Source organism: Alexandromys fortis, unplaced genomic scaffold (assembly GCF_014885135.2).
Source record: "Alexandromys fortis isolate MF-2015 unplaced genomic scaffold, M_Fortis_MF-2015_v1.1 scaffold_176, whole genome shotgun sequence".
Lineage (NCBI taxonomy): Eukaryota > Metazoa > Chordata > Mammalia > Rodentia > Cricetidae > Alexandromys > Alexandromys fortis.
The window spans coordinates 785,280-811,821 of NW_026068070.1; the positions used below are offsets into that span (position 1 = coordinate 785,280).

Below are 26,542 nucleotides of genomic sequence, written 5' to 3' on the forward strand. Positions count from 1 at the left end.
CAAATCCACATATGATTTTCATGGCAAGGCTGAGGAGTGATGGGAACAAATGCCAAGTGGTACCTCCCAGGAGAGAGTGATGAAGATGTGGTGGTTAGGTGTGGCCCACACCTCCTCAGATGGAGTGGATTAAAATTATAACCCTCCTGTGACTCTTTTTCCCAGTGGTGTTCAGGATGAGTTATCCTTTGGCTGAGATTTCTGCTGTCAGGTTTGTGACTTCTCTAAATGGAAAACATCTGTGTCTGCTCCTCCACAGACCCAGGATCGGCATAGCTCCGTACATTAGTCTGATGTATTTGCTAATGAAGCTGTTTTCTCTTCTGACAGCATAGAACCCACAGGGCAGACATTCAGTGAAACCCAGGCGACATATTGTGACCATTTGGAACACCAAGGCCAGGCAGCAGAGGACCACAGACATCAGCCCACATCATCATGGACGAAGCTGACTTTTCGGAAGACACAACCTATAGAGAACAGGAGGACTTGCCTTATGATGGGGACTTCTCTCAGGTGAAGGTGTGCGGTGCTCACGACTTGCCCTCAACAAACGGCACCCTTGCTGTCTCAGAAGAAGTTGTTCTGTTTGAAAAAGGCCCCAAGGAAAAGGCTGCATGCTGTGAGGTGTACGGGAACACAGCTGTGGCCGTGACTTGGGATAAGATCGCTGAAAATGCTGTCACCAACAGGCACAATAGGGATAAGCGGTGTGCCTTGGTTTCTTGTGTTCCGGCTAATGAAGGCAATGACTCAAAGTCACGCACTTCAGATATTTTACTCCATCACCTCTCCAGGGAGCAGCTCTTAAGGGGACAAGGCACTGGCTGTGACACTCTCCCAGAGACCTCAAATGCCGACAGCCTCGATGATGCAGCTATTCTGACAGATGTCATTTCACGTTATGCAAAGACTTATTGCCCCAAAGAACATACCCCAGCATTCGCTGATGGACCCAGTCCCAAAAGTGGTGTGGAAAATAACAATAAGCCCAGTCGCTCTCCAGATACAGCGGGAGGAAGAACCTCTCCCTTAGGAAAGCCGGTGGCTGCTGGGCAGAGCAACCACCAAGATCCAAGCTTTCTAAACAGACCTAAGGGTCCAGGTGATAAACATAAAAACTGCCAAGGGCAGACGCCCCAGAGTCAGCTGACTGAAAAAGCAAGTTCAGGTGGCTGGTTCAAATACAGCCAAGGTCAAGTGCATTACCAGCTTCCAGATTTTTCTAAAGTTTCTCCCAAAGCAAAAATCCCTAGGGATACGGTAACTAATAAACCACTTACAATAGCTAACCAGGCCAGCTTTTCTCCTAGGTTGAGAAATAAATCAACAATTGTGCAAGATAATTTAGGAACCATGTCTGGGCCAAATTGTGTTGGAAAACAGCAACCAGAGCAAAAAAGGAAATTTACTGAACCTTCGCAACGAACCCAGGTAAATGAGAATGGTCCCTATCAAAACTGATCCAGGGGAGCCATCCCAAGGTGGTCATCTCCAGGTGGTCACCCCAGGGTGGTCATCCCAAGTGGTCATCTCCATGTGGTCATCCCAGGGTGGTCATCCATCCCAGAGTGGTCATCCCAGCATGGCCATCCCATGGTGGACTTGTACATAGAGCTTAGTTGCAGTTCTGAGGTTTCATTAGGCCTCTGAGTTATCTGGGACAAAGGAGCAGACCTCTCAGAAACTCAGTGGTGACCTCATGGAAAGAATCAGAAGCTGGATTCAAAAAAATATAGAGGAAGGTAAAATTCAAATCCCTCAAAGCCTTCCCAATGTCATCTTTCTTCCTTTTTTCCTTTGTTGTTATTATTTGTATGTTATCCATTGTATGTTATTTGTTGTCAAGGTTTTTTGTTTGTTTGTTTTGGTTTTTGGTTTTCTTGAGGCAGAGACCCTCTATGGTCCTGGCTATTCTGGAAATCAAAATGTAGACCAAGTTGGCTCTGAACTTACAGATATCCTCTTGCCTTTGCCTCTAGAGTGCTGGGATTAAAGGTACGTGCCACCATGCCCAGCCTCCAATATCTTTCTTAACTTCATCTAAAATTCGAAAACAATTTCATTGTTTGAAAGTTGTGTACATACATATAATAAAATCCACCCTAATTTCATTTCTTAGTTCCTCCCATATATTCCCCAGTATGTTCCCTTTATAATGTTAAATCTTATTATTGCATGTGTATAGGTGTTGGCTGCATGCATGCATGTGCACCACTTGCGTGCCTAGTGCCTGCAGAGTGCACTGGATCCTCTGGAACTAGAGTTGCAGATGGCTGCGAGACATGATGTGGGTGCTGGGAATTGAACCTGGGTCCTCTGGAAGAGCAGCCAGCGCTCTAACCACTGCGCCATCTTGTCAGCCCTTAGTTAGACTTCTAAACTCAGCCCTTCCCTGAGAAACGTGACCACGTCCTGGCTCTTCTCAGGCCCCAAGTTCTCCAAATTCCTTTTTCACAGGGAACTTCTCCGTTTTGTTTGTTTGTTTGTTTTTTAAAAAGTGTCTCCTGTTGCCCAGGCTGGCATTGAACCTCTGATCTTCCTGTCTCAACCACCCAATATTGGGATTACAGGAGTGAACCACCACACATCTTAGAATGTCCTAACCTGATTTACCAAAGAAAATATCCATTTGCACAGCTTCCCTCAAGTCTCCCTCAGGCCACGTTACTCCTCAGATCTACCCACAGCTCTCACTTGCTGCCGCTTCATCACTGTTCACAGGGGTCACTGCAGGAAACTGGGGGACACAAGGACGCAGTCATGCAGATACAGAATACATTATGAGCTTCCCCCCCCCACTAACTTCTCTTTCTCCCTACTCTTCCTTCCCATTGCCCCCCCCAGACCACTCCACTTCTCCTTTCTGTCATCTGTACTTGCATGACCTTCTGTATTTGTATAAAATCTAGAGCCCACAAGTGAGAGGAAACAGGCGACCTGTGTCCTTCGGAGACTGAGCTTGCTTGATATTATCTCTGGCTACACCCATCTTCCTGCAGATGACGTAACTTATCCTTGTTTCTGGCTGAAAGTCCATCTTCTATGTGAGGCCTGTTTTCTTCATTCATTCCCATTGCTGGACGCTAGTTCCGCGACCCAGCCACTGCGAACAGAGTAGCAATAAGCATCGATAGGCAAGTTTTCTGTGAGACACTGGCTGGGAGTTCTGAGGTGAATTCGTACCAGGCTGGCATGGCAGGGTTGGATGGGAATTCTGTTCTCAGTTCATCTCAGCTGCTTTGAATCATAACAGCCTGGAGAGATCCGTTTCTTCCGGTAGATGTACAAATTCTGAAGGAGCTTATCTTCAGATTTCCATTGCTGCCTCCCAGCGAGGCCTGGCCTTGTGTTCTATGGCCATTATTCCCTCAGTTATTAAAGTCAAATGAAATAAAGCTAAGATCTTTAATACTATAATTCAAATATTTTATTAGTACCTATCTAGTATAAAATTTGGTTAATAGCTAATCTATACTATTTTTCCTTTTCCTTAACCTGTCTTCTCATCTCCACCTAATTTCCCGTCCTGATGAGGTTCAGGATCTCACTGATTATTTAAAGTTAATAGGTAAATTCATCTTTTAAAAAATTTACAGGAAAAGTTTTAATTCTTCCTTCCTGGATCATCTTCCTTTTAAGCCTTGTATGAAGGGCATTCTGAATAGAGAGACACACCATCGGCCTCTGTTACACCCCACATCTCTTATCTGTAACACTCTTCAAGTTCAGCTGAACACCCTGAAGATTTGTGCAAATCCCCATTCCTGCCCAGTACTACATGCACACACACAACCCCCCCCACGCACATGCATGTGCACACACACACATGCACACACACACCCGCATGCACGCACGTGAGCACACACACACACCTGGAGCCAGCAGCCCATCTGGCCTGACTGGGCTGTTTCCTGTCTTAGAGAAACCAACATTCCTGTGATATTGGGAAGCCTTGGGGTTCTGTCTTTATACATGCATGGCCAGTTCTTAGTGGCCCGCGGTTTGTGGGATCAGAATGGTTGTCCACTCATCTCTCCTCAGCAATGCTTGAATTTGTCAGTGAGCTTGACTGGGCTGATTTTCCCCCCATCAGTCCTAACAGCTTCAGTTGGAGAACTGGGGCTAGCAGTTTTCTTTACTGGATATATCCGTGATGGTCAGAGTCAGTTTTGAACAGTCATTTATCTCTCCAGCATGTATATGTTCCTCAAGATCCTAAAGACGAATTAATCAAGAGTTTAAACCCCTGTTCAGTCAGCCTGCAGCAGTAGGAACCACCACCATCTTGGTGTGTTTAGCATTCAATGCGTGTTGTATGATTCCTAGAGTCTGGCTGCCAGGCTTGGGGTTAACAAGAGCATCAGCCGCAGACCTGTGACAAGACAGACAGGGGTCCTTGCCCCTGTGGAGCCTACGTCTAGGGGAAGTGTTGGAGTATTTTACATGCTAGAGTCAAACACATGAATGTCAACTGAATGTGTGTCCCAATTAATCCAGATAGCAGCCCTACAAGGTACATTCTCTGTTGCCCCCATTCTATCACCAAGAAGTCTGAGGCTTACGAGCAATTGCCCGTGTCAGCCAGTCACAGCGTCACAGTGAAGTTCAGCCTCCACATAGCGATCACAGCTGGGACCCCTGTGCTGCCCCCTCAATGACCAGGATGCAAGGAATTCTGAACAGCCGTGTCGCTGGTCATCCCCACAGCCGATGCCTTCTTCCTCTTTAATTTTGCAGATGGAGCCTGCCACCCACACCCGCCAAGAAGCCCTCACAGGTAGTGTCTTGAACTATTATTTCAAGAAGCATTTTTAAACCTTAAAAATATGGTGCTCATTGTTACAGACTCCTTTTGGTAATACTTAGCAAACCTGTGGTAAGCTGACATGAACAGTAGCCAAACTTAGCCTTTTCTGCGTAGGAGCGGAATCTGAGAAACGTCACTGGAAGCTGACACCAACCACTCAGAAAGAGCCTCCCCCAAATTCTTACATATTTCAAAAGATCTCCCAAGGAAAACAGATGTGCCAGAAACTGAAAGAACAGACTGACCTACTGAAGACCAAGGTAACTTGTTCAGAATGCCCGCGTGCGCTTACGCATGCTCGTGCACACATGTGTAGGTCAGAGTACAACTTGCAGGAGCTGATTCTTCCCGTCCACTCTGTGGGTTCCGGGGAACAAACTCAGGTTGTCAGGTTTAGCTGAAATTGCCTGTGCTCACTGAGACATCTCGCCAGCCCCAAACACCTTCAGAGTTTGTCCATAGCAATAGAAACAATGAACGTCAAACAGAAGAGGCCGTGAATGAAATATTGCATTTTTTTTTAAACTGCAGGTACAAGAATTTTCCAAAAGAGTAAAACAGGACTCTTTCTGTCATTTGCAAGACATAAGACTGGTAATGAACTTTATCCAGATTTTTTCATCTATATTTGGGAATTGCGGTGGGTACATGCGGAGGATTCTATAGTACCACATCGTCTGTACAGCGGAAGGAGGAGGAAGGGAGAAGGAAAATGAACCATCTTAGCTTCTGGAGCTCCGTGGCCTAGAGTTCTATTTCTCTGTGTATTTATCCTTCTTTTCTTCCTACGGAAGCTGTACTTCTCTCACCAGTGACCTCGTGATAAACCTGAGGCCGTGGAATGTTCCAGAGGAGACTATGAACCTCACTATAAAGGGTGAACCTGCCCATCGTGGTTGGGCCCTAGTAAATTCTCATTGTAAAAGTAGCTGGTATCTGGCAACGCGACGTGTAAGACTCTGAAAACACTTGGACGTGAAACTCAAAGCAGGACTTTCAGATCAGAACCTTCGACGTGCTTCCATACCCTTGCCTGTCGTCACAGCCCATCAGATGACTAATTTGTGGGGTCGCCGTAGCAGCTTTGCTGTGGTAGGGAATGGAGGTGTAGCAAGGGGGCAAAGCACAGGAGCCCAAGATGTGAAAGATGGAGTTTAGGCCACCGGGTGAGCACCAGGAACAGCCAGCGGACCTAATGGAGGCTTGAGCAAGCTTCAGGACAAACTTCTGCAGAAACCACACACTAGGGCCAAACCCAGGAAGGGAGCCGCGGTTGTTTACTCAACATAATAATAACTGATCCATTCATTCGTTCCCTCATCACCGTCATTAACTGCTCTGTCATTCAGAAAACACTTACCAAGCACTTAGTTTAATGTACCAAAAACTAAGGAGTTGGAGAAACACCTCCTTTGTTAGTGTCTTTTATTCTACCAGAGACAGATTGGTGGAGAGATCATGAAATGCAGATTGAGGGCTGTGACAGCATTGTATTGCAGCCTAGCGGAAGTTCGTCCTTTGGCATTGAGGGGAGACACTCGGTGGTCCTCAAAGGGACTGCTCCTTTGGGGATTACAAGAGGAACAGAGTGACCTTGGCAGAACAGGGGACGAGAATCTTCCAAATCAAAAAGAAACGGCAAATGGAATGCCACACGCAACTGGTGTGAGCTCAGAGTGCACGCGAAGACTAGCGGGACAGACGAGGACTGTGCCATGAAAGGAGCGTGGGTTGCGTCCTGACTCTGATGGTGGAGTGATGGGGAAGGCATTGAAGTCAGGGCATAGCAGGCACCACGGGGGTGAGACTGTAGGTAGGGGCTGGTTAGGAAGCCCATACTGGGCAACTTATAAGGGTCTGAACCGAGGCTGGCAATGAGGATGAAGAGTGAATGGCAGATTTAAAGGGGGAAAAAAATCAAGAAAAAGAAGAAATACAGATAGTTACCGATTCAGAAAGGGTGTGGCAAGCAGGTCAGGAATCAAGATCGAGTATAACTTAGGAGGTTTGCGGTCCCCTTAAGGACTCTCAAGTGAGGAGATCCAGCTGCACAAAGGCAGAGCAATAGATCTGACCCTCAGTGGTATTTGGGTCAGAATAGAAGCTTTGGTGGATAGTTGAAGTTACAGTGTGGGTGAGATGCCCCCAGCCAACGAAGAGTCATGGGGTACTAAGTGGAAAGGGCCGAGGACAGAGTTCCAAGTGACCACCCTTCTTAGTAGGACCTAGTGCAAGGCATTTGGATTTTAAGTGTATGGTTTTAGACATATTGTAGCATGTCCTTAATCTCAGCACTGTTAGCAAATTAAATGAGATAAACCATGCCGTCTTCTGAAATATGATTTAAATACCAAAATCCTTTTGATCTTTTAGACCGAGCCTTATCATATAGCCCCAATTCACCTACAACTCACTGTGTAGACTGGGCGCTCCTTGAACTTGAGATGATTCTGCTGTCTCTGACCCCCATGTACGAAGACTCACGGGTATGCACCACTATGCCTGCCATCTCTTCCCTTTGTATCCTGTTTATTTTCACCACCTCTCCCCCTCTCACAGCTTACACTGCTGTCTTCCTCTCAGAGGCTAATGGCTAGCCCTCGCTTTTTGCCTGTGGCTGTCAGCGTCTGTCCGTCTTCTGGACATGGATGTGCACTGTGAACTCTATCTTACCCCATGTTGAGACTCTCCCTCACAGTTGTTAGCCTCTCCTCATTCCTCACCTTGGTCAGACCTGTCCCATCCCTTCCACCTCCCAGGGACACCTGTGAGACTCACAGTATCAGTCACTTCCTGGCAGGGACCGGACGGTTGACTCGAATGTGGTAACTGAGGAGCGCTTATAAAGGCCTTGCTTTACAACAGCCTGGGCAAGGCTAAGGGAAGCCCACGAAGGATATGGAGGGCTACTTCACCCCCAGGCCTGACGGAGCAGAGGGAATGCCATGCCCTGGAGCCAAAGGGAAGTTGTAGGAGTAGCTGAGACATTCTGTGGCTTTTGGTAGAAGGAGACAGCCACTCTGTCTGTGATGGCGCAACAATTGGAGAATCAGAGAAATCGGGGCTCCCATCTCACCTTTAGCCAACTCCCTTCTCCTGCTGCTGTCTTCCTTTGGCTAAAATCCATAGAAGCCAGGGTCCTGATAATGCAGTGGGGCCAGGGCCAGCCATTGATCCCGAGACAGGGAAAACGCTGAAGTTTAAAGTCAGACAAAGGCCTTCGTTGCCACATTAGACCCTCGGATTCACCCTCCCATTGAACTTTCCACTTTTTCCCTGGAGTCATTCTCTTCTCTCTCCACTCTAAATAATTTTAAAACTCATTCCAGAACTCCAGGCTAGGCTTGTTTTCACTAATTTCCTGCTATGAATTGAAAGACTCCATTGAGTAGACTTAATATCTGTCAAGTTCAGCTCTTTTCCACTCACGGCATTTTAACAGGGCCTCTGGATGCCAAAATATTTTAACGATTGATGTTTGGAAATAGTGTCCTGAGGTATTTTTCCCTGAGGCACAATTTTCCTTTTTAGAAAAATAAATGAAAGCCGTCTACCTTTGGTCAATGCTGTGCAATTAGCCAGCGGTGAAGGGTTTAATACTGGTTTTCTCCCCAGAGGCTTGTTTTTTATTTTTGTTCCTTGGAGGGGGGAGGCAGGGATATTTGCCACATGTTTCTGCTTTTACAAGGAAACTGATAGAGTTCATGCATTTGTTTCCCAAGGAATCTCTCATTTGGGCAGCCATTTTCAAAACAGGCCTTCTGTCCGCATTGAGACCAAAGTTATACAATGTTTATTTATATCCTAGCTACAACCACACTGTGTCTGGTATGAATATAAATCAAAAGGATTTGAGCTGCAATTATATCCCATATATGGGAGAAGTTCTCTGCACTGGGAAAAGGGAGGCACCCAGCCTTTCCCTACACTTATTTGAAGCCACATCAGGACAACCAAGGACCGATAGCTCAAACTGGGCTCTCACGGCAATGGTAGCACCCCATGAATGCCAGGGGCTCTCAGCCTCATGTGGGCTAACACAGCAATGGTAGTACCCCATGAATGCCAGGGGCTTCAGCCTTATGTGGGCTAACACGGCAATGGGTAGCATCCCAAGCAACGTCACGGTCTTGCAGAATGCAGAACCTTAGCAGAGGTCCGCCCAATAGCTAATGTAGATAATGTCTCTCCGCAGGGGCAAGATTTTGGCAAATTTGTTGCGTACTTGCTTGCTTCTTCAGCAGCTGTGCTGTTATTAAAACCGTGTTAGCTTTGGAAGCCAGGTGTGGTGCTGCCTGCCTGTGATCTCAGCACTCAAGAGGTGGAAATGAGAGAGGATCAGGAGTTCAAAGCCAGCTTTGGCTACAGAGCGAGTTTAAGGCCAGGCTGGGCTGCAGAAGATCCTGTCTCAAAATCAAAATCAAAATCAAGCAGGTACAGTCGCACCCACCCATCACTCTTGGGAGGCAGAGACAAAAGGATTAGCGGTTCAAGGTCATTCTCAACTATTCTGTGTGTTCCAGACCAGCTAGGGCTACTCGAGGTTCCATCCAAGTCAAGAAGAGGACAAATAGACTTTATTTTATTTATTTATTTATTTTTTGTTTTGTTTTTTTTCGAGACAGGGTTTCTCTGTGGCTTTGGAGCCTGTCCTGGAACTAGCTCTGTAGACCAGGCTGGTCTCGAACTCACAGATATCCGCCTGCCTCTGCCTCCCGAGTGCTGGGATTAAAGATTTTAAACACAGGTTGTATCTCAGTGACAGTGTTACTTACCTAGCAACACACATGTACACTAATATGCAAAAATAATTTTAGATCTGATACGTCTTGCTCATGAGGATAAATCCTATAGGTATTTGTTCTTTACACATTAACAGAAGAATCTGTAATCAAGACATTAGCTTGCCCCCATCAGTCCCTTCCCCCTGATATTTCTAGACTACAATCTTACCTTCCATTTTACAGAAAAGATCATAAATGCCCCCGAAAATATCCTTCCTATACTCCAAGTCTTTTTTTCTTCAGCCACCATCTCCTTGAGCTCCCAGTTATTCCACCTGGCAGGGGTCCTGCTTGCAACCTAACTTCTCCTTCCCGCCGGACTTGAATCAGGGCCTTGTGTATGCTAGGTATGGTGATCTGAATGGGAATGTCCCCTGCAGGCTCATGTAGCTGAACACTTGGCTCCCCAATGGTAGCTCTGTTTGTGGAGATTAAGGAGGTGCAGCCTTGTTGGAGGAAGCATGTCACTGGAAGCAGGTTTAAAGTTTAAAGACGAATCATTTCCCATTCACTTGTTGTTGTTGTTGTTGTTGTTGCATGCTTGCATTTGAAGATGTGAGCGCTCAGTGTCAGCTGCCATGCCTGCTGCTTGCTGCTGTGATGGACTCTGTCACTCTGGAATTGTTAGCCCAGATAAGTCCTTCCTCCTGTTGTTAGTCGTCTTGGTCATAGTGTTTTATCACAGCACCAGAAAAGTCACCGATAGCCTAGGCAAGCACTCAGCCTCTGACCTGTGTCTCCAGCTCTCACTTCTTTGTCTTAAGGTATGGTCTCTCCTTGTCCCAATTTCTATGATTTTAATTGCATGAATGTGTGTATGTGTGTGTGTGGTGTGTGCGCGCGCATGTGCTTCTGTATGAAGGTATACATGAGTGTATGAGTGTGTGTGTGTGTGTGCATGTGCTTCTGTATGAAGGTATACATGAGTGTATGAGTGTGTGTGTGCATGTGCTTCTGTATGAAGGTATACATGAGTGTATGAGTGTGTGTGTGTGTGCATGTGCTTCTGTATGAAGGTATACATGAGTGTATGAGTGTGTGTGTGTGTGTGCATGTGCTTATGTATGAAGGTATGCATGAGTGTATGAGTGTGTGTGTGTGTGCATGTGCTTCTGTATGAAGGTATGCATGAGTGTATGAGTGTGTGTGTGTGTGTGTGCATGTGTGTCAGGTATACATGAGTGTCAGGCTATGCATGTGGGATCAGAGGACAACTTTTGGGTGCTGATTCTCTCCTTCCTCATACTTCCTCAACTGGTTTTTTTTTGTTTGTTTGTTTGTTTTTTTGAGACAGGGTTTCTCTGTAGCTTTAGAGCCTGTCCTGGAACTAGCTCTTGTAGACCAGGCTGGCCTCGAACTCACAGAGATCCACCTGCCTCTGCCTCCTGAGTGCTGGGATTAAAGGCGTGTGCCACCACCGCCCAGCAGGTCCGAAGGTTCTAGATGATTCTTCTGTTTCCCCCCATCCCTTCCTACCACAGGTGTTTTGGGGTTACAGCTGTGCGCCCCCGCATTTGTCTGGCATTTCCCATGATGACTCAGGTTGTTGAGCTTGCAGAACAAGTGCTTTCACCTACTGAGCCGTCTCACCAGCCCTGATCCTCCATTTTTAAAATTTTGTATTTAATCCGAAGCTATTTAGGCGAGTGTTGGAGAAAGTGTGTTCTTATATAAATATGTACATATATTCATAACAAGTTCGTTGGAATGGGTGCAGCTTTTTATTCCCCCCCCTATAAATTCACATGACAACTATTTCCTCAGAATCAGGGTGAGAGTGGGGGCAGGGATGTGGCTCCCTGAGAAAGCACTGGCTTCTCATGCTCCCTTAGGTTTGGTCCTAGTGCAAAACTGGGGTCCCTTTCCACAACTCTGCAGAAAGACCTAGCATCCAGCTTGTGAGAAATGGGGATCTTCTCTAGCAGCTGGCCAGACAGCTCAACAGGTAAAGGCCTATGTTGTCAAGCCTGGTGACCTGGGTTTACATCTGGGACTCACAGATAGGAGAGAGCCAGCTTCCACTCCTTGGACCTCCACCCAAGTGCTGTCGCACACCTGCACACAGACACAGAAGCACACACATCCCAAGTAATAATCGTAGAAGAAAAGCAAGCGTGAGTGGCCTTGGCATCATCAAGTCCAGAGAAGCAAGGCTAATCCTGCCAGGGTAGAGTAGGGAGGTTGGAAGCGGGGAGTGAGGACTGGAGCCTGAACCGCTGGAACAAAACTCCAAACAGGATGCTACTCTGGGCAGATATGCATTTCCCTTCCTGCCTAAAGGCAGGCAACTTGAATAACACAGTCCAGGGTCCTCTTTATGAGCTGTTGTCCCTAGCCTGATAGCTGACTATACAGTCCAGAAGACACCAGTGTAATCTTCAACTTGGGAGGTGCTGCTTGAAGACATTAAGGGGAAAGCTGATGCATGCCAGAGCGCTTGGGCCCTCTCCTCCCCAGTGCTCTCCAGTCATCCTGGATGTGGCATATTCAACCTCGGATGAGCTAACACAACAGCCTGACGTGGCGCCAGGAGAAACACCGTTTACGTACACGTAGACTCCCAATTCACGGACTTGCTGGATTCTGGTTTAATCCTTGACTTGCCAAAGCCTCATGAGTCATATTGTTTAAAATGGAGCCAGCTTTTCATGATTGGAAGCTATTTCAAGTGTTCATGTTTGAGACACTATTACTTTAGGATTCAATGCCTCTCTTGAAAATGACAAGCCACTAACTCTTCTGGGAATTAAAAAAAAAAAAACTTCTGTGGATCATGCCTGGATAAAGTTTTTTTCCTCATAATTTTATGCTGCCTCTTTAAATATTTTTAATTATGTGCACATGTCTGTGTGTGGGTATAGGTACCCAAGTGTAGGCACTGTGGGAGGTCAGAGGCATAGGATCACTTTGGAGCTAGAGTTAAGGTGAGGCACCTAGTGTGGGTGCTGGGAATTGAACCCAGGTCCTCTGGAAGAGCAGCAAGTGCTCTTAACTGCTGAACCATCTCTCTAGTTCCCTATAGTTTCCTTTTAAATGAAAAACAAAACAAAAACAAAAGAGAAACCAAATTCAGTAAACTAAGTCCTCTTCTGTATTCTCTCTTGCAAATTAAAAATCTTTCGGATTAGCTATTCATGCCGGCTTGGGAATCAACCCAAGGGTGGCTTCCTATGCCTTTTGGTTTTCAGTGTTTGCCCACAGACTCTTTAGCAGCTGAGCATCCTCTCATCCCTTGTGTTTAATTTTTTTTTATAACGGGGTCTTGCTATGTGGTCCAGGCTACCCTAGAACTTGTCACAAAGACCAGGCTAGCCTCAAACTTGCTGTGCTTCTCCTGCCTCTGCCTCCCAGAGTGCATGTATCCGCCACCACACCCGACTCAACCTTTTGTTTCCGTAGCCTCAATTATCAGAACAATTCAGACGACATCAAAATTCTGAGAAACTGAGTCATCTAAATAATTGCCTTCGATAGACTCTTTGGTTTCATGCAACATTGAAGACCCAGCCTGAAGCAGATATTCAAAATCTGAATAAGGCGTTTGTCAGCTAAAGCCAAGATATTATATAAGTGCAAACTCTTCCAAAGATATGTGTCTGCCTCCTCCAGGCACCTGCGTCCTGGGCAACTCTCACTCATTCAAGGCCAGCTTTAGAGGCACAGCACCTGCGCCATCAGCCGCCCCACACCCCCCTCCCAAGCAGGATTCCTTGCTCCAGCCTTTGTGCAATCTTAGCCTGAGTCTGACTTGTTTTGTGCCCAGGCACCCTAAATTTCTGACATGGAGTGGGGGCTCCGTATGGGAAGCCCAGAGCCCTTTGGATTTAACAACAGCCTCAGTGCTACCCAAGATGCTACTGCTGGCGGTATAGTACCCCACTGAGGCTGAACCTGAGTTAGCTGCTGGTTCTTACCATGATGTCTCACTGGGCCTGATCCTGAGTTAGCCTGAGTTAGCCGTGGGTGGAGCCTGAGTAAGCCCAGCCATTGCCCAACAAGTCTGCACTTTAAAGAGCAAATTTTGGTCCTAAATTCACAGCAATCAATGGTTAATGTAGTGGCGGCATCTGTATTCTCCAATAAGTAGTCCTGAGAGAGTTGACTTAGAAGACCCTTCAGTCAGTAACTCATTCATTCTTACAGCAGTTACTGGGAAACTCCAGATGCTTTTCTAGGAATATAGTATAGAACAGAAAATCGCCTGCCATGGCTGCGCTTACGCCTATCTGAGGAAGAGATGTACATCGCAAACCGAATCAGAATGATTACACAATGATAAAAGAGCTTTGAGGGGTGATAAAACATTCTGCGGGACTCTGAAACCAGGCCACCTCGGCTCGAATATTGGTTCTGTCATTTATCAGGTTTGTGATCTTGAGACAATTATGCAACCTCTCCGGGCATATGCAACCTCTCAGGGCATATGCAACCTCTCAGTTTCCTCCTCTGGAAAATGGGGATAACAGTGCCTGTCTGGCAGGGTGGTTAGCACGTTTAGGATGAGCTAATGTATGTAAGGTACTTAAAACAGGGCAGGGAGCAGAGTCAGCCTATGGGCTGGGTGTTGGCTTGTCGTTCCCATTAAATAAAGGGATATGACCAAACTGAGGCATGAGAGGCCAGCATCCCAGGGGACAGATGGTGGCCAGGGGCATTTGAACTAAGTCCTAAGGTGAGATCCCAGCGAGGTAAAGAGACTGGAGCAAAGGACAGGCACCTTGGGGTGTCTGGGTGCTGAGCTGATTGAGTCACTTCCTATAGCCTGCAGTCCTAATGACTCCTGTGTGTGTTCTTGCAGATGACCAAGGAGCATGCTGGCTGTCTTCCAGGACCCCGGAGCTCACGGAGAAGTGAGGTGACAGGGCTACCAAGGGCAGGGACACAGGAGGTCACCTCCAAGGAACTCAGAGAGCTGGCCCCAAAGATGTGAGTCCTCTCCCGGGTGCTTTCACCACCCGGTATCAAGCCTGAAGTGGGTGGGGCGGGGGCTCTGCCTGCATCCAGCTACACAGCCCAGGGGCAGAGGGCAAGGGCCCCACACAGCGAAGAATGACATAGGTTGAGTAGCTACAGGATATCCACACAACATTGTCCCATAGATGGCTCCTTCTACAGGCCCAGGAGCACTGAACTAAATTCCCACAGGCCCTTCACCAACTGGAGAAGGAAGTTCAGAAATTAACGTGGATGTACACACTACCTCTTCTTCCTTTTTATTTAGAAAGCAAACAGCATCAAACCTACTTACCTAAATAGACCAAGTATGGATGTAGTTGCCCGGGACTAAACAGATCGAACGGCCACCAGGCTGCTCTGATCCTATGAGCTCACCCTGTTGGCTCCTTAGTTAAAATTTCTGTTGTCAGGCCTGTGGTACAGGCCTGCAATTCTAAGTACTCGCCTGCCCAGGCTGCAGAGTGAGTTCTGGGCTAGGGCAGCTTCATAAGCACCTGCCTCAAACTTTTAAACGTTTGGAAAAGACTGGGGATGTGGTTCAGGAGGTGAGCACAGGGTTAGGATGCACGGAGTCCAAACCCTCAAATCCTGAAACCCTCTTGTTGAATCTGATGGACCTTGGGACTGTGAAGATGAACTGGCTCACATGCTTTTCCCGCTCCTTCCTTCACGCTCCTCTTTATCCCTTTCCCCTTCTCTCTCTCCCATCTCTTCCTTTCCTTGACTCCAGGGCCCCAGCATCCTCAACCCACTTAGCACCAAGCTCTACCTCAGCTCCAGGCTCTGTACCTCCCGGGCAGCCTGATGTTAGAGCTGGTGACACTGGTGTAGTTAATGTTTCCCAACCTTCCAGTCCTGGAGAGACTTGGGATACCTGGACCTAGGGGTCATCCCTACATCTTATTGAAAGGTGGGCCTTGGTTCAGTTGGCCTGATACGAGCCTGTGCTTCTGTAGTTAGAGCAAGCTCCCAGGTGGTATCAACGGTGCCGGTTCCCATATGGGTGTGAGCATTTGAGGAACCAGGTTCTAGAGATTATTTCACCGTGGATGAGTAGGAAAAATACTTGAATGAAATACTCCAGGTCTTTATCATGATTGGGTTTCTATTGCCGTGATAAGGACCATGACCAGAAGCAATGTGTGTGTGCGTGTGGAGGAGGGAGTTTGTTTGACCTCACAGGTCACGGTCCATTATTGAGGGAAGTCAGAGCAGGAACTGAAGCAGAGACTACGGGCGAAGGCTTCTTACTGGCTTTCTCCTCATGGCTCACCCAGCCTACTTCTTTATATAACCCAGGGCCACCTGTCCAGGGATGGCACCATCCCAAGTGGCTGGGCCCTCCCGCATCAATCATTAATCAAGAAAATGACCCACAAGCTTACCTACAGTCGATCTGATGGAGGCCTTTTCTCGATTTAGATTTCCTCTTTCCGCATGACCGTAACTTGTGTTAAGTTGGCGGAAATCAACCATTACTAATTGTAATGGGCAGAAAATAATAATACAGTAATTCTGCTGGCTTATAAGGACTTCTACGAAGGAGGAATGCTTTAGAAAGGTAGGACATGCATGAAACAAATGACAAGAAAGATAATAAAACCGAGGTCTCCCACAATGTTTGAGGATGTCTCTGTCCTGCCACTGTAAACGGAGTTTAAATGTTAAGTGCGGGGATGATTCTGTGATCTTAGTGGTAATAAAAGAAAATATAATAAAAATAAAAAGATAATAGAAGCAAACAGGAGGGAAATGGCAGGGGAACTGGAAATATGAGAGCCAGGTGTGGTGGTGCACGTCTGCAATCCCAACATGTGGGAGGCAGAGGCACGGGCACCAGGAGCTAGCCTGGGCTATATGAAACCCTGTCTCAAAAAAGCAACAAACAAGTAATGTACTTAATAAAAAGTACTCAGAAAATGGTAAAAGTATAGAGAAAAGTTCCCAGCCATGAATGGTAACACATTCCTGTAGTCCTAGTACTTGGAAAGCAGAGGCAGGAGGATTGCTACAAGTTTGAGGCCAGCCTGGTCTATATAATGAGTTCTGGGCCAGCTAGAGATACAAGGCAAGACACTTTGTCAAAAAGAAGTTTCCCCGAGAAAGATCATCTCTGTAGTATAGTGTGCGGCCTTCCAGTCTCTGCATAGCACTTCGTACGTCTGTTGTCGGTAGCATCATCTCTCTTGCCGGCTTTTGTCCAGAGCGGACTTGTTTCTTAAACCACATCCCAGCACTGCAGGGAATGGATCATATGGTGCACAGTGAACCTTCTCATGAAGCAGGTGGGTGCCAGTGTGCAGGACCCACCCCTCCATGGGAATGCCAGGCTCTCCTCCTCCAGCCCACCCCAGACAGTCTTTTCTGGAAGTAAAAACTGCTGTCTCCCTGTTTGTTTCTGTTTGACCGTTTGTGATATTCACCAATGTTCCTTTATTTATTGGTTACTCAGTTTCTGAGACACCAACCCTGTATCTAATGCCAAAACCTCAGTTTTGTTTTGTTTTGTTTTGTTTTAAGTCAGTCAGTTGGGAAAATGGGAAAAGTATCTATTGTTGGTGGGAAAATCTTTGTTCTGTCCAGGGCTCTGACAAGGAAGCAGAATTGGGGTTAAGAACACACGCCCATGAGTCACACAGGAAAGGTAAATCGCAGCTCAACAGCTTACTCTCCGGGGCCTTGTCAAGTTCTCCCTGTCTAGTAAACAATCCATCATAAAGGTGGAGATGGCAGAGCCAGGACGACAGAGTCACAGACAAGGGTGCTCCAGAGGCTTCTGGGACACAACAGGAAAACTGCAGGTACTGTGGTTGCTTCTCTCCACAAAGAAAAAATAATACTGGAGCCCTTCAAAAAAAAAAAATGTAATGAGCAAATAGGATGTGAACTGAGAAGCCGCGAAGAGGGCAGAGAGCTAAAGAACCCGCAAGAGATGCGTTCACCTCCTGTGACGCTGAAAAAGATGCTAGTGGACACAACTCGCTCCCCCCACTTTCAGGTAGCGAAAACATTTGCAGGTGATCATTTCTGGTAGCGAGAAAGGTGTGGTCAAGCTGAGCCACCCACATTGTTGGCAGCTGCGTAATCCAATCGCAAAACTTGCAGAGAGCAGCCTGACAAACATGTGTGTCATCACACAAGCTCGCGCAAAAAACCTTTGGCCCAGATGTTTCCCCAGGAAGTAATTCAAAAGGTGGAAAAACCCACGTGTGCAGTAATGCTTGCGCCAGTATTGTTTATAAGGGTGAAAAGGGGCCATTTATGATCTGTTTTCATGAAGGCTAAGAGCACAGACACCCTACATGGCAGGTGCTGTCGGCCTTTGCAGCTAAGTTGTGCGATCACGTGTGTTTAAGGAGTTCGCGTGTATTCCCATCCTCCGGCTATCAGCAGTCCCCAGATCTTGGCTTAATTCATGAATGAATATATTTCTTTGGACAACAAAAACCCAAACCAAAATACCACTGAACTGGAGGACTCAGTGGTCAGACTGGTTTTAAAATTCTCTTCTAGAGGCTGGGCGATAGCTCAGTGGGTAAAAGTGCTAGCTGTTTGAACCTGCCGGCTCACATTTGATCCCTGGAACTCAGGTGTAAAGACAAATGGGGTGGCTTTCCTACAGAGAGATGGGAGGTGGAGACAGTTGCTCGGGCAGGCTGGCTAGCCTGGACTACACAGGGCATCCACAGAAACAAGAGAGATCATCAGCTTTTGAGGCTAGACTGGTCTACAGAGAGTGTTCTAGGCCAGCCTGGTCTACACAGAGAAACCCTGTCTCAAAAAAACCAAACAGAAAAAAAAAAAAAAAGAACCGGGGAGGGGGGACCCATCTCATCAAGGTGGAAGGTAGAATGTCACTCTTTGTGACTCTTGAAACTTGTCTTCTGACCTCCACACATACACCGTGGCATGTCACATTCACGCACACACACACACATGTACATTCCAAATAAATAGTTAAAAGCATCTTCTGGGGTAGCGCTGCAGATGACTTGCTTGGCATGGGTTCACTTCATCCTTTCAACAAAAGAAAACCCCAACAACTTCCCAAATCTGTTCATCCTGGGGTAGAGAATGGGGGCCTTTGAAAATAAGGTGGGGGGGAAGGGAAGGGAAAGTGTTCTCTCTCGTGTGTACTCAGACTTCAAAATATGTTTGGAGGAAGAAAGAAGCGCAACCGAGACTGAAGCTTCCCTTCCCCAAACCAGGCACGAGAGGCTCGGTCCACAGTGCGAGACATCAGAGCTAAGGGTGCGCTCCTTGCTCAGGACCCTCCCCCCCCCCCCCCCCCCCCCCCCCCCCCCCCCCCCCCCCCCCCCCCCCGGGCCCACTTCCTGTGTGTAAGAGTTGCCTGGCAGTTGTCTCTGGTCCTGATGTGGCGAGGTTATCCAGGTCTGAGCTGCGTGCTGGGCTGTGCTTTGTGTCTCCGGAGAATCCTAGCAGTGCCTGCAGAAAGCAGGCATGTGCAGACATCACAGCCCACCGTCTGCACTGTGCTTTCTGCTGCCCACTCCTTGGTGGGCGAGGGCTTCTTGAAGGTGGCTTCAAAACTCCAGTGAGCATGGCTGATAGCTAAGCCGCTGGCTAGCTACAGAAGCCTGGATCTCAGGGATGGGCTCCCCCAACCTTGAATATCTGCCATTGCCTGTTCTTTGCTGCAGAGAACATCAAAATCCTTGCGGAAGTTTTTTAAATAATGGACATGCTCCCACTCCACCTACTGTGCCGGCATCACTGGGAGGGGTGGTCTGGTAGAAGCCATTCGGTTTAGCTTCCCAGGCTATTCCGGTGAGCATGCGCACCATGTTCTGCAGACTGAACATAGCCCGGCTGGGCATTACAGTCCAGACGGAAGAGTAGCTCTCATTTGCAGGCTAACTGGGGTGAGCAAAAATCTTTCCTGGGGCTGGGGAGAAGGCTCAGTGGGTAAGAATGCTTACTGTACAAGCATGAAGATCTGAGTTCAAATCCCCAGCCTCCATGAAAAGCGTGGCATGGCATTGGATCTCTGTATCCCCAGCATTAGCCAGGAATGTGTGTACTGGGAGCCCCCTCCCGCTTCTGATTCAGTAGGAGACCCTGTCTCAAGGCAATAAGGTGGAGAGCAGTGGCCTCTCAGTGATGGACACACGCATTCCTGTGACTAACACACACACACACACACACACACACACACACACACACACACACACACACGGTCTTTCTTATTGGGTCTCACTTGAGCTCCCCCCATCCCAATCTCCTGGGAAACAAGCCGCGTTCCTCTTCTCAGGGCAGGACCTTTGAATTCCTAAGGAAGAAATCCTTCTGCATTAACAAGCTGCAAGCTACAAAACCCTAGAGGAAAGTCGGTAACGCTTTGGAACACCCATCGGGGCAGCAGCCGGCCTGTGTGGTTTCAGGATGTTTGTCTGTAGCTCTATCAGTTACGAGAGGTGCCGCTGAGTGCAAAGCTCAGCTGATTTACCTGGAAAGGTCAAGAGTCAAGGAGGGAGGGGCTGTTTTGCAACCACTATTTAAGTCCGTAATGAGCTCCAATAAGAGCAGCTGACGAGGTCCGGAGGACTGTAGCTTCCTGTTAGAAAGCGCTCCTCGCGGGAGCCACCTGCTTTATTAAGTTTCCGCCCCTAGATAAACCCTAGATAAAGAAACAGCGTGGGGTTGGGCTGCAGAGGCCCGTGTGTTGCCTGGGATGGACTGCGCCTCTGAGCTCTCTAAGCACAGGGCGCCACCACTCACCTGGACAGAACAGGCTTGTGATCATTAGTGTATTGAATTAAGAAGCAATCCACATGTGGTGTCCTTAAAAAAGTTTTTTTATTAGGTCTAATGAAATATTTTGACATTTATAAAAGATTTTGATTGCTGGGCCTGGTGACACACCTTCAATCTTAGGAGAGTCAGGGAGATCTCTTAGTTAGAGGCCAGCCTGGTCTACCTAGTTCTGTGATAGTCCTGAGGAATCTATCTGGGTAACCTCCGTGATAGTCCCGAGGAATTTTTCACTTAAGACTGCACACTCTTTGTTAAAAGCCTCAATTTACTGTCATCAGTGGGTTGTGTTCTTTGTGAAGTTTGATGGGGCACAAATAGTAAATTGCCTAACTGTAAGTACGCTGGTGTGACCTATAAATTCACATCCCCGTATGCTGTTTTTTTAATTCTATTTATTTATTTATTTATTTATTTATTTATTTATTTATTTAGGTTTTTCGAGACACGGTTTCTCTGTAGCTTTTGGAGCCTGTCCTGGAACTAGCTTTTGTAGACCAGGCTGGCCTCAAACTTACCCGCCTGCCTCTGCCTCCCAAGTGCTGGGTGATTAAAGGTGTGCGCCACCACTGCTCGGCTTAAATTCTTTTTATTGAGCTATATATTTTTCTCCGCTCCCCTCCCTATCCCCCCCTCTCCCCTCTCCCATGATCCCCACGCCCGCAATTTGCTCAGGAGCCCTTGTCTTTTTCTACTTCCCATGTGGATTAGATCGGCGTGCTATTTCTGATGCAGGATATGGGGTTGGAGAGTGTGTGTTAGCCGCTTTGTGTGGCCGAGAAACTGCCTTCTCCAGCAGACTTGCTCTTGGCCGCTCTGCTGGGCCAGAGGATCTTAGTGCGGAAAGGAGTCTAAGAGCAGCAGAAACGCGATCGCTGCGTTGGACTGGACTCGCTTGAACCACGGCCAAGTTTTCCAGCCGGAGAGCAGATGTTCACGGGCCCCAGAGGCAGAGGGTGGAGACAGAAAATGAGGTGTGAGAGAGTACATGACTCAGGAGGAGAGCATGTTTTTCCGAGCGGAGGAAAGGCTTGGAAAGGGCCTGGCTTTCCGGCCCAAGCCTCAGGAACCCCAAATGGGGTCCCTTCTTCACTACTAGCAGGCTTAGGACGGACATGTGTTTGCTCCACAACGCTTCAAGTTCTTTAACCAGCCCTGGGCCATCCTGTCCCACCTGCATCAGGATGTCCTGGACGCCACGCCTTTCACACTAGAACGCACACTTTCCTCCAAGGCTTGTTACTGTATCCCCCGGCTGAGCATGCACGCTGTTTGGAGCTGTTAGTAATTAAAAGTCTTCTGGAGGCGTTAGAATCCCTGTGGAAGGAGGGTGAAACTACACCGGCCCGAGAAAGACTGATTTTATTTGTGTCTTTCGGACGCCCCCTGGTGGCCGTACGCTATTAAAGTGAACGCCAGGCTCCCAGCCTAAGGTTAAGCCCCTCAAGGTACCCAAAACCCGCTTTGCTGGACTCTGTTTAGCTTGTACTTGGAGCTATGGTAAGAGCGATGTTACCCAGTAGTAATGTAAGCACGCTTTTTCTTCAGCCAAGAACTGCTCTGAGACAGGTATGGTGGCTTGGCCTAAAGTCCTAGTACTCTGGAGGTCAGAGGCAGAATTACAGAATTACTGCTACTGGCCAGTCAGGACTAGTAATGTCTGGATCTTGTCTGAAAAATTAAAAAAAAAATCCCCCAAACCCCCAAAACTGATTTTTTCATAGTATATATGAAGAAAACACCAATTCTTATGATTCTATATTGCAAATTTCTTCTTAAATTATGTATTATTTTTACATGTTAAAGGTGTGTGTGTGTGTGTGTGTAGGTATGTGCCATCGCATATATGTGGAGGTCAGAGGTCAATTCCTGGCTGTCAGCTCCCTCCCTCCATGATGTGGGGATCAGGCTTGGTGGCACGTGACCTTATCCACTGAACTATCTCTTCAGCCTGGGGATATCAGAGAAATTCAACACTTTGGTTTACCCATACCAGTGCTATAATTTTGAGATCTTACTTTTCTTCCTTCCTTCTTTCCTTCCTTCCTTCCTTCCTCCCCCCTTTCTTCCTTTCCTTCTTCCTTTCTAGGAAACAGAAAATGGAGAAAGGGGGCCACAGAAGAGCCAACTGTGGAAAGCCTTCCAGTACCACCCAGGAAAAAACCCTGCACCAAGATTCGCCTCTCAGTAAGTTGGAGGAGTTGGGGTGCACATTGTTGTTAAAGGTCTCTATATGAGGTCTGCCCACAGTGAGTACCAGCTCACCACCTGCGTCATCATAGCCTGGCATTTGACTAGGATGGTGTTTGTTTTCCTTTTTTCAAAACATGAAGAACTGGTAATGGGCCATTTAACTAAGAAGTGGCTAAGCAGAGTGGAGTGCCAATCCGTGCCTTAGATGGACCCTCTGCCTCTCGTCAGGCTCTGGGCACGACCCACAACTGCACTGGTAAGGTTACTAGCCCCGTGGGAGGGGTTGCTGGTTCACTCATGAGCATTTCACAGAAGCGAAGGAAGCTGGGGGTGAGAGCAGTTAAGAGGGCGTGTGTACGTGGGACTTAATGACTCTAGCCATAAGATCCTTGCTCCAAAGACAGTGTAAAGTGGAGAAACGCGCTCTGTTCAACCTGCTGAGAGTGACAGAGAGGTGACCAAGACGCCTGTCTTCTCAGGCAGCTCCTGGACTTCCACCATCAGTAGAACCAACCATCCTCACGGCCGAGCTGGAAGGGCAAGCCAGAGAGCTGACACAGCATGGTTGTGAGCTCCCTGTTCCCAGAGCCTTGCCTGCCACTCAGCATTCTGGAAGGTCCCACATGGTTCTGAATTGAGCTCCAGGACAGCCACAACTATGTAGGGAGATCCTAGATAGATAGATAGATAGATAGATAGATAGATAGATAGACAGATAGACAGACAGACAGATCGATCATAGATGTATAGATAGATAGATAGATGTATAGATGTATAGATAGATAGATAGATAGATAGATAGATAGATAGATAGATAGATAGATAGATAGATAGAACAAGTGAAAAGAATTAATACAGATATTTTCTGTCACCCCAGCTAATAAGTGGCAGAGCCAGGATTCTACCCTAGGTTAGTTTGTGACTTATGCTTACAAGCTCCCCTCTCTGGGCCTGCTCTTCTTCTTTTTTTAAAAGATTTATTTAATGTGTATACAATGTTCCTACTGCCTATACACCTTCATAACAGAGAAGGCACCAGATCTCATTACAGATGGTTGAGAGCCACCATGTGGTTGGTGGGAATTGAACTCAGTACTTCAGGAAGAGCAGTCAGTGCTCTTAACCCTGAGTCACCTCTCCAGCCCCCTGGGCGTGCACTGCTAAAGAACCTGGCCTTCCCTGGCATCTCCACAGGCCCTGGTGTGCCCAGCAGGTTCTAGATCAGTGCCAGCTCCACATGCCCTCCGTCCCTAACTTCTTAGGCTAGGCAAACTGACCACTTGGATCCTCCTGCGAGTTCATGAATATTACACAGGAGGGAACTATCTTTGCAGTCACCTGAATGACAGAACAAAAGTCCTGACTCTAAAAGGATCTGAGATGAAGAACTTGGGTACAGTGGGGGCAAATCTGGAAAAAACAAGAGGATCCAATAACCCGGTAGACCAAACTCCCACAGTGGATCAGACCTTTCCTGTGTGTCTACATGATCTGGCTGTATCTGGGGACTTTCATATCGGGTCTCTGTTATCCCTTGGTTGGCAGCTCCCCCTTGGGAGCATCATTGAGGAAAGCCTCTTTGGTGCCTGAGACACACTCTGCAATCAGCCTTTACATGCACACCTCATGACTATACTCAACAAACCTCTGCTCTGCGTACCCTTTTAGGTTCTGATCCAGGGCCCAGCTGCCGTCCTGATTCGGACGCTGGACTGCAGTATAATAAAGGCGAGGACAGTGGAAGCAAGAATCGAAACCCCCAGAGAGTCAGAAAGGAAGAACCACCAAAAGGTGAGACCGACTTGGGGACCCCAGAGCAGGTGGGCAGGGACAGTCATCATCCCAGGCAAAGGGCTGTGTTTTCAACCTTCTCCTTTTAGAATTTCATTACAGATACAACACTCCAGGGCAAGATGATTTACACCACAGTGGAGGGTGTACCGCTTCCCAGTCACACTTCTTACATGACAATAAAATGCCTTCATCTTGTAAGTACATCTCTGTATGACCCTGTGACATCTCCTATATGACCCTATCTGTGACATCTCCGTATGACTCTATCCATGATGTCTCTGTATGACCCTATCCGTGACATCTCTGTATGATCCTATCTATGACATCTCCTATATGACCCTATCTGTGACATCTCTGTATAATACTGTGATGTCTCCTATATGACCCTATCTGTGACATCTCTGTATGACCCTGTGACATCTTTGTATGATGCTATCTGTGACGTCACTGTATGACCCTATATGTGTTAATAACTGAGTCTCCCAGGCCTCCTGCACTTACTTGACACCTCTAAATTCAGGTCTGTATGATGGTGACAAGAGGCTGAGCCGGGGCTGGGAACTGGGAAATGCTGGTGGTGAGGGCTGTGCAGTTAGCGTGCCCAGTCAAGTCAGTAGCAAGCATACATTCTGACCCAATGAGTGACCCCACCATCACTACCTACTCAGTGTCTCCAGAGGTTCCATACTCTTTAGACATACTATCGTTCATTTCCAACGCAAACATTTGCGATCTTGGAAAACAATTGAAACCCACATTTATTTATAAAGATGAGTAAGGCCCAGCACCCACCTCCCAAGAAGTTCCTAACTGAAAGGGACTTGGCCAAGTAAGGAAAGCTCAAGGCAAACACAGTAGGTAACAAAGCAAGGCCAGAAGATGCTGTGTGGACAGGGAGCGAGGAAGAAGATGCATCTCGTTCTACTCCAGCAGCCAGCCATGGCTTCTCTGAGGCACATTCGCTCTCCTTGCCTTTAGAATGCTTCCTCTCTGAGGCAAGCACCAGGCAGAACGGCTCTTGCTTTTCACAACTGCCAACACCCAAGACCAAAAACTGACATTTACCTGACTTAACCATCAGCTCCTCTCCCGCCGTCCCCACGGACAATTCCTCCAATTGGACATATTCTTCCAAAGGGAGTCACTATGATCCTACAGAACCACATAGTGGGTTTCTTCTCTGCCTTCTTGGTCTTTGGGGCTCTCCTCCTCTGTCTCTTCCCCCGCCTCCTCCCACCCCATGTTCCGCTGGCCCCTTTTCTCCTTCCTCTTCTGTGGTGTGGGGGCTGGAGCCTGTTAGCTTCACACATGTAAGTCGAGTGCTCTGCTACTGAACATCCCGGCCCTGGACTTTTCCTTCTAATCCACGTACTGAAACGCCAGAGAATCCCTGAAATGAGATGCTGAACTCTCTCAGTGGGAGACAGCATGGGAGGGCAGCTTTCCTTCAGTAAAGGGAGCTGAAGGAAGTGGCTGCCGGGTACCGGATCTGAGTGAGAGGTCCGCTGTCGAACTGCAGACTGCTCTAGAACTGAATCCCGCAACACTGAGTTCATTTCAAATCCCGTTTCCAGCAAACTCCAAGGCTACATTTACAGACGACTAGCAATTGAGGCTGACGTCATAAGCACCTGTGTTCATGACCCAGCACTGGGTGGTCCAGCTGCCTAAACGCAAGCCTTTGGGCCTCCACCCTGTCTCCTGTGTTTGAGGAACAGTCTCTGCTGATTTTCTTTGTCAGGTGGACCCTCTGGAAGGGAGCAGAGCTTCACTATGAGACACCAGTGACTAAGACAGGAAGGAAGAGGAAGAAGGAAGAGGAAGGAGAAAGTGGGGGGAGAGGGTTTTTCTCACTGCCGTCCTGTTCTTCCTGACAGAAACACCTTGAGGGAGGCCTCGCTGTGGCTCATGGGCTGAAGGGGTAAAGATTGCCACAGCGGAGAAAGCATGGTGGAGGGGGTGGGAATATGCCAATGGCAGCTTTAGTGGTCAGAAAACAGAGCCCTGGCTGGAAGCCAGCCAATGCTCAATCCATAGCATCCACCCTCCAGTGAGCTACTTCCTCCAGCCAAGTCCTACCACCACCTAAAGGTCCTCCAGGTCCTAAAACATCCCCACAACTGGCAACCAAGTGAGGTGGGGGCGGAAGTGCATGGCATATACACACTGTAGCAGGTTAGGGTGGGGGTGGAAGTGCATGGCATATACACACTGTAGCAGGTTAGGGTGGGGG

At 47.7% G+C, this 26,542-nt stretch overlaps 1 protein-coding gene across 1 annotated transcript in view; it reads left to right on the plus strand.

The window, feature by feature from the left end:
* Positions 1–438: 438 nt before the first annotated feature.
* The window catches only part of Aknad1 (AKNA domain containing 1), a 31,844-nt gene continuing 5,740 nt past the window's right edge, over positions 439–26,542 (plus strand). Inside the window, exons 1-8 of the mRNA XM_050120945.1 lie at positions 439–1,434; positions 4,741–4,780; positions 4,925–5,070; positions 5,342–5,404; positions 14,393–14,520; positions 22,412–22,509; positions 24,184–24,306; positions 24,396–24,503. Of these exons, the coding sequence (XP_049976902.1) occupies positions 439–1,434; positions 4,741–4,780; positions 4,925–5,070; positions 5,342–5,404; positions 14,393–14,520; positions 22,412–22,509; positions 24,184–24,306; positions 24,396–24,503 (1,702 nt within the window). The remainder of the gene's footprint in view (positions 1,435–4,740; positions 4,781–4,924; positions 5,071–5,341; positions 5,405–14,392; positions 14,521–22,411; positions 22,510–24,183; positions 24,307–24,395; positions 24,504–26,542) is intronic.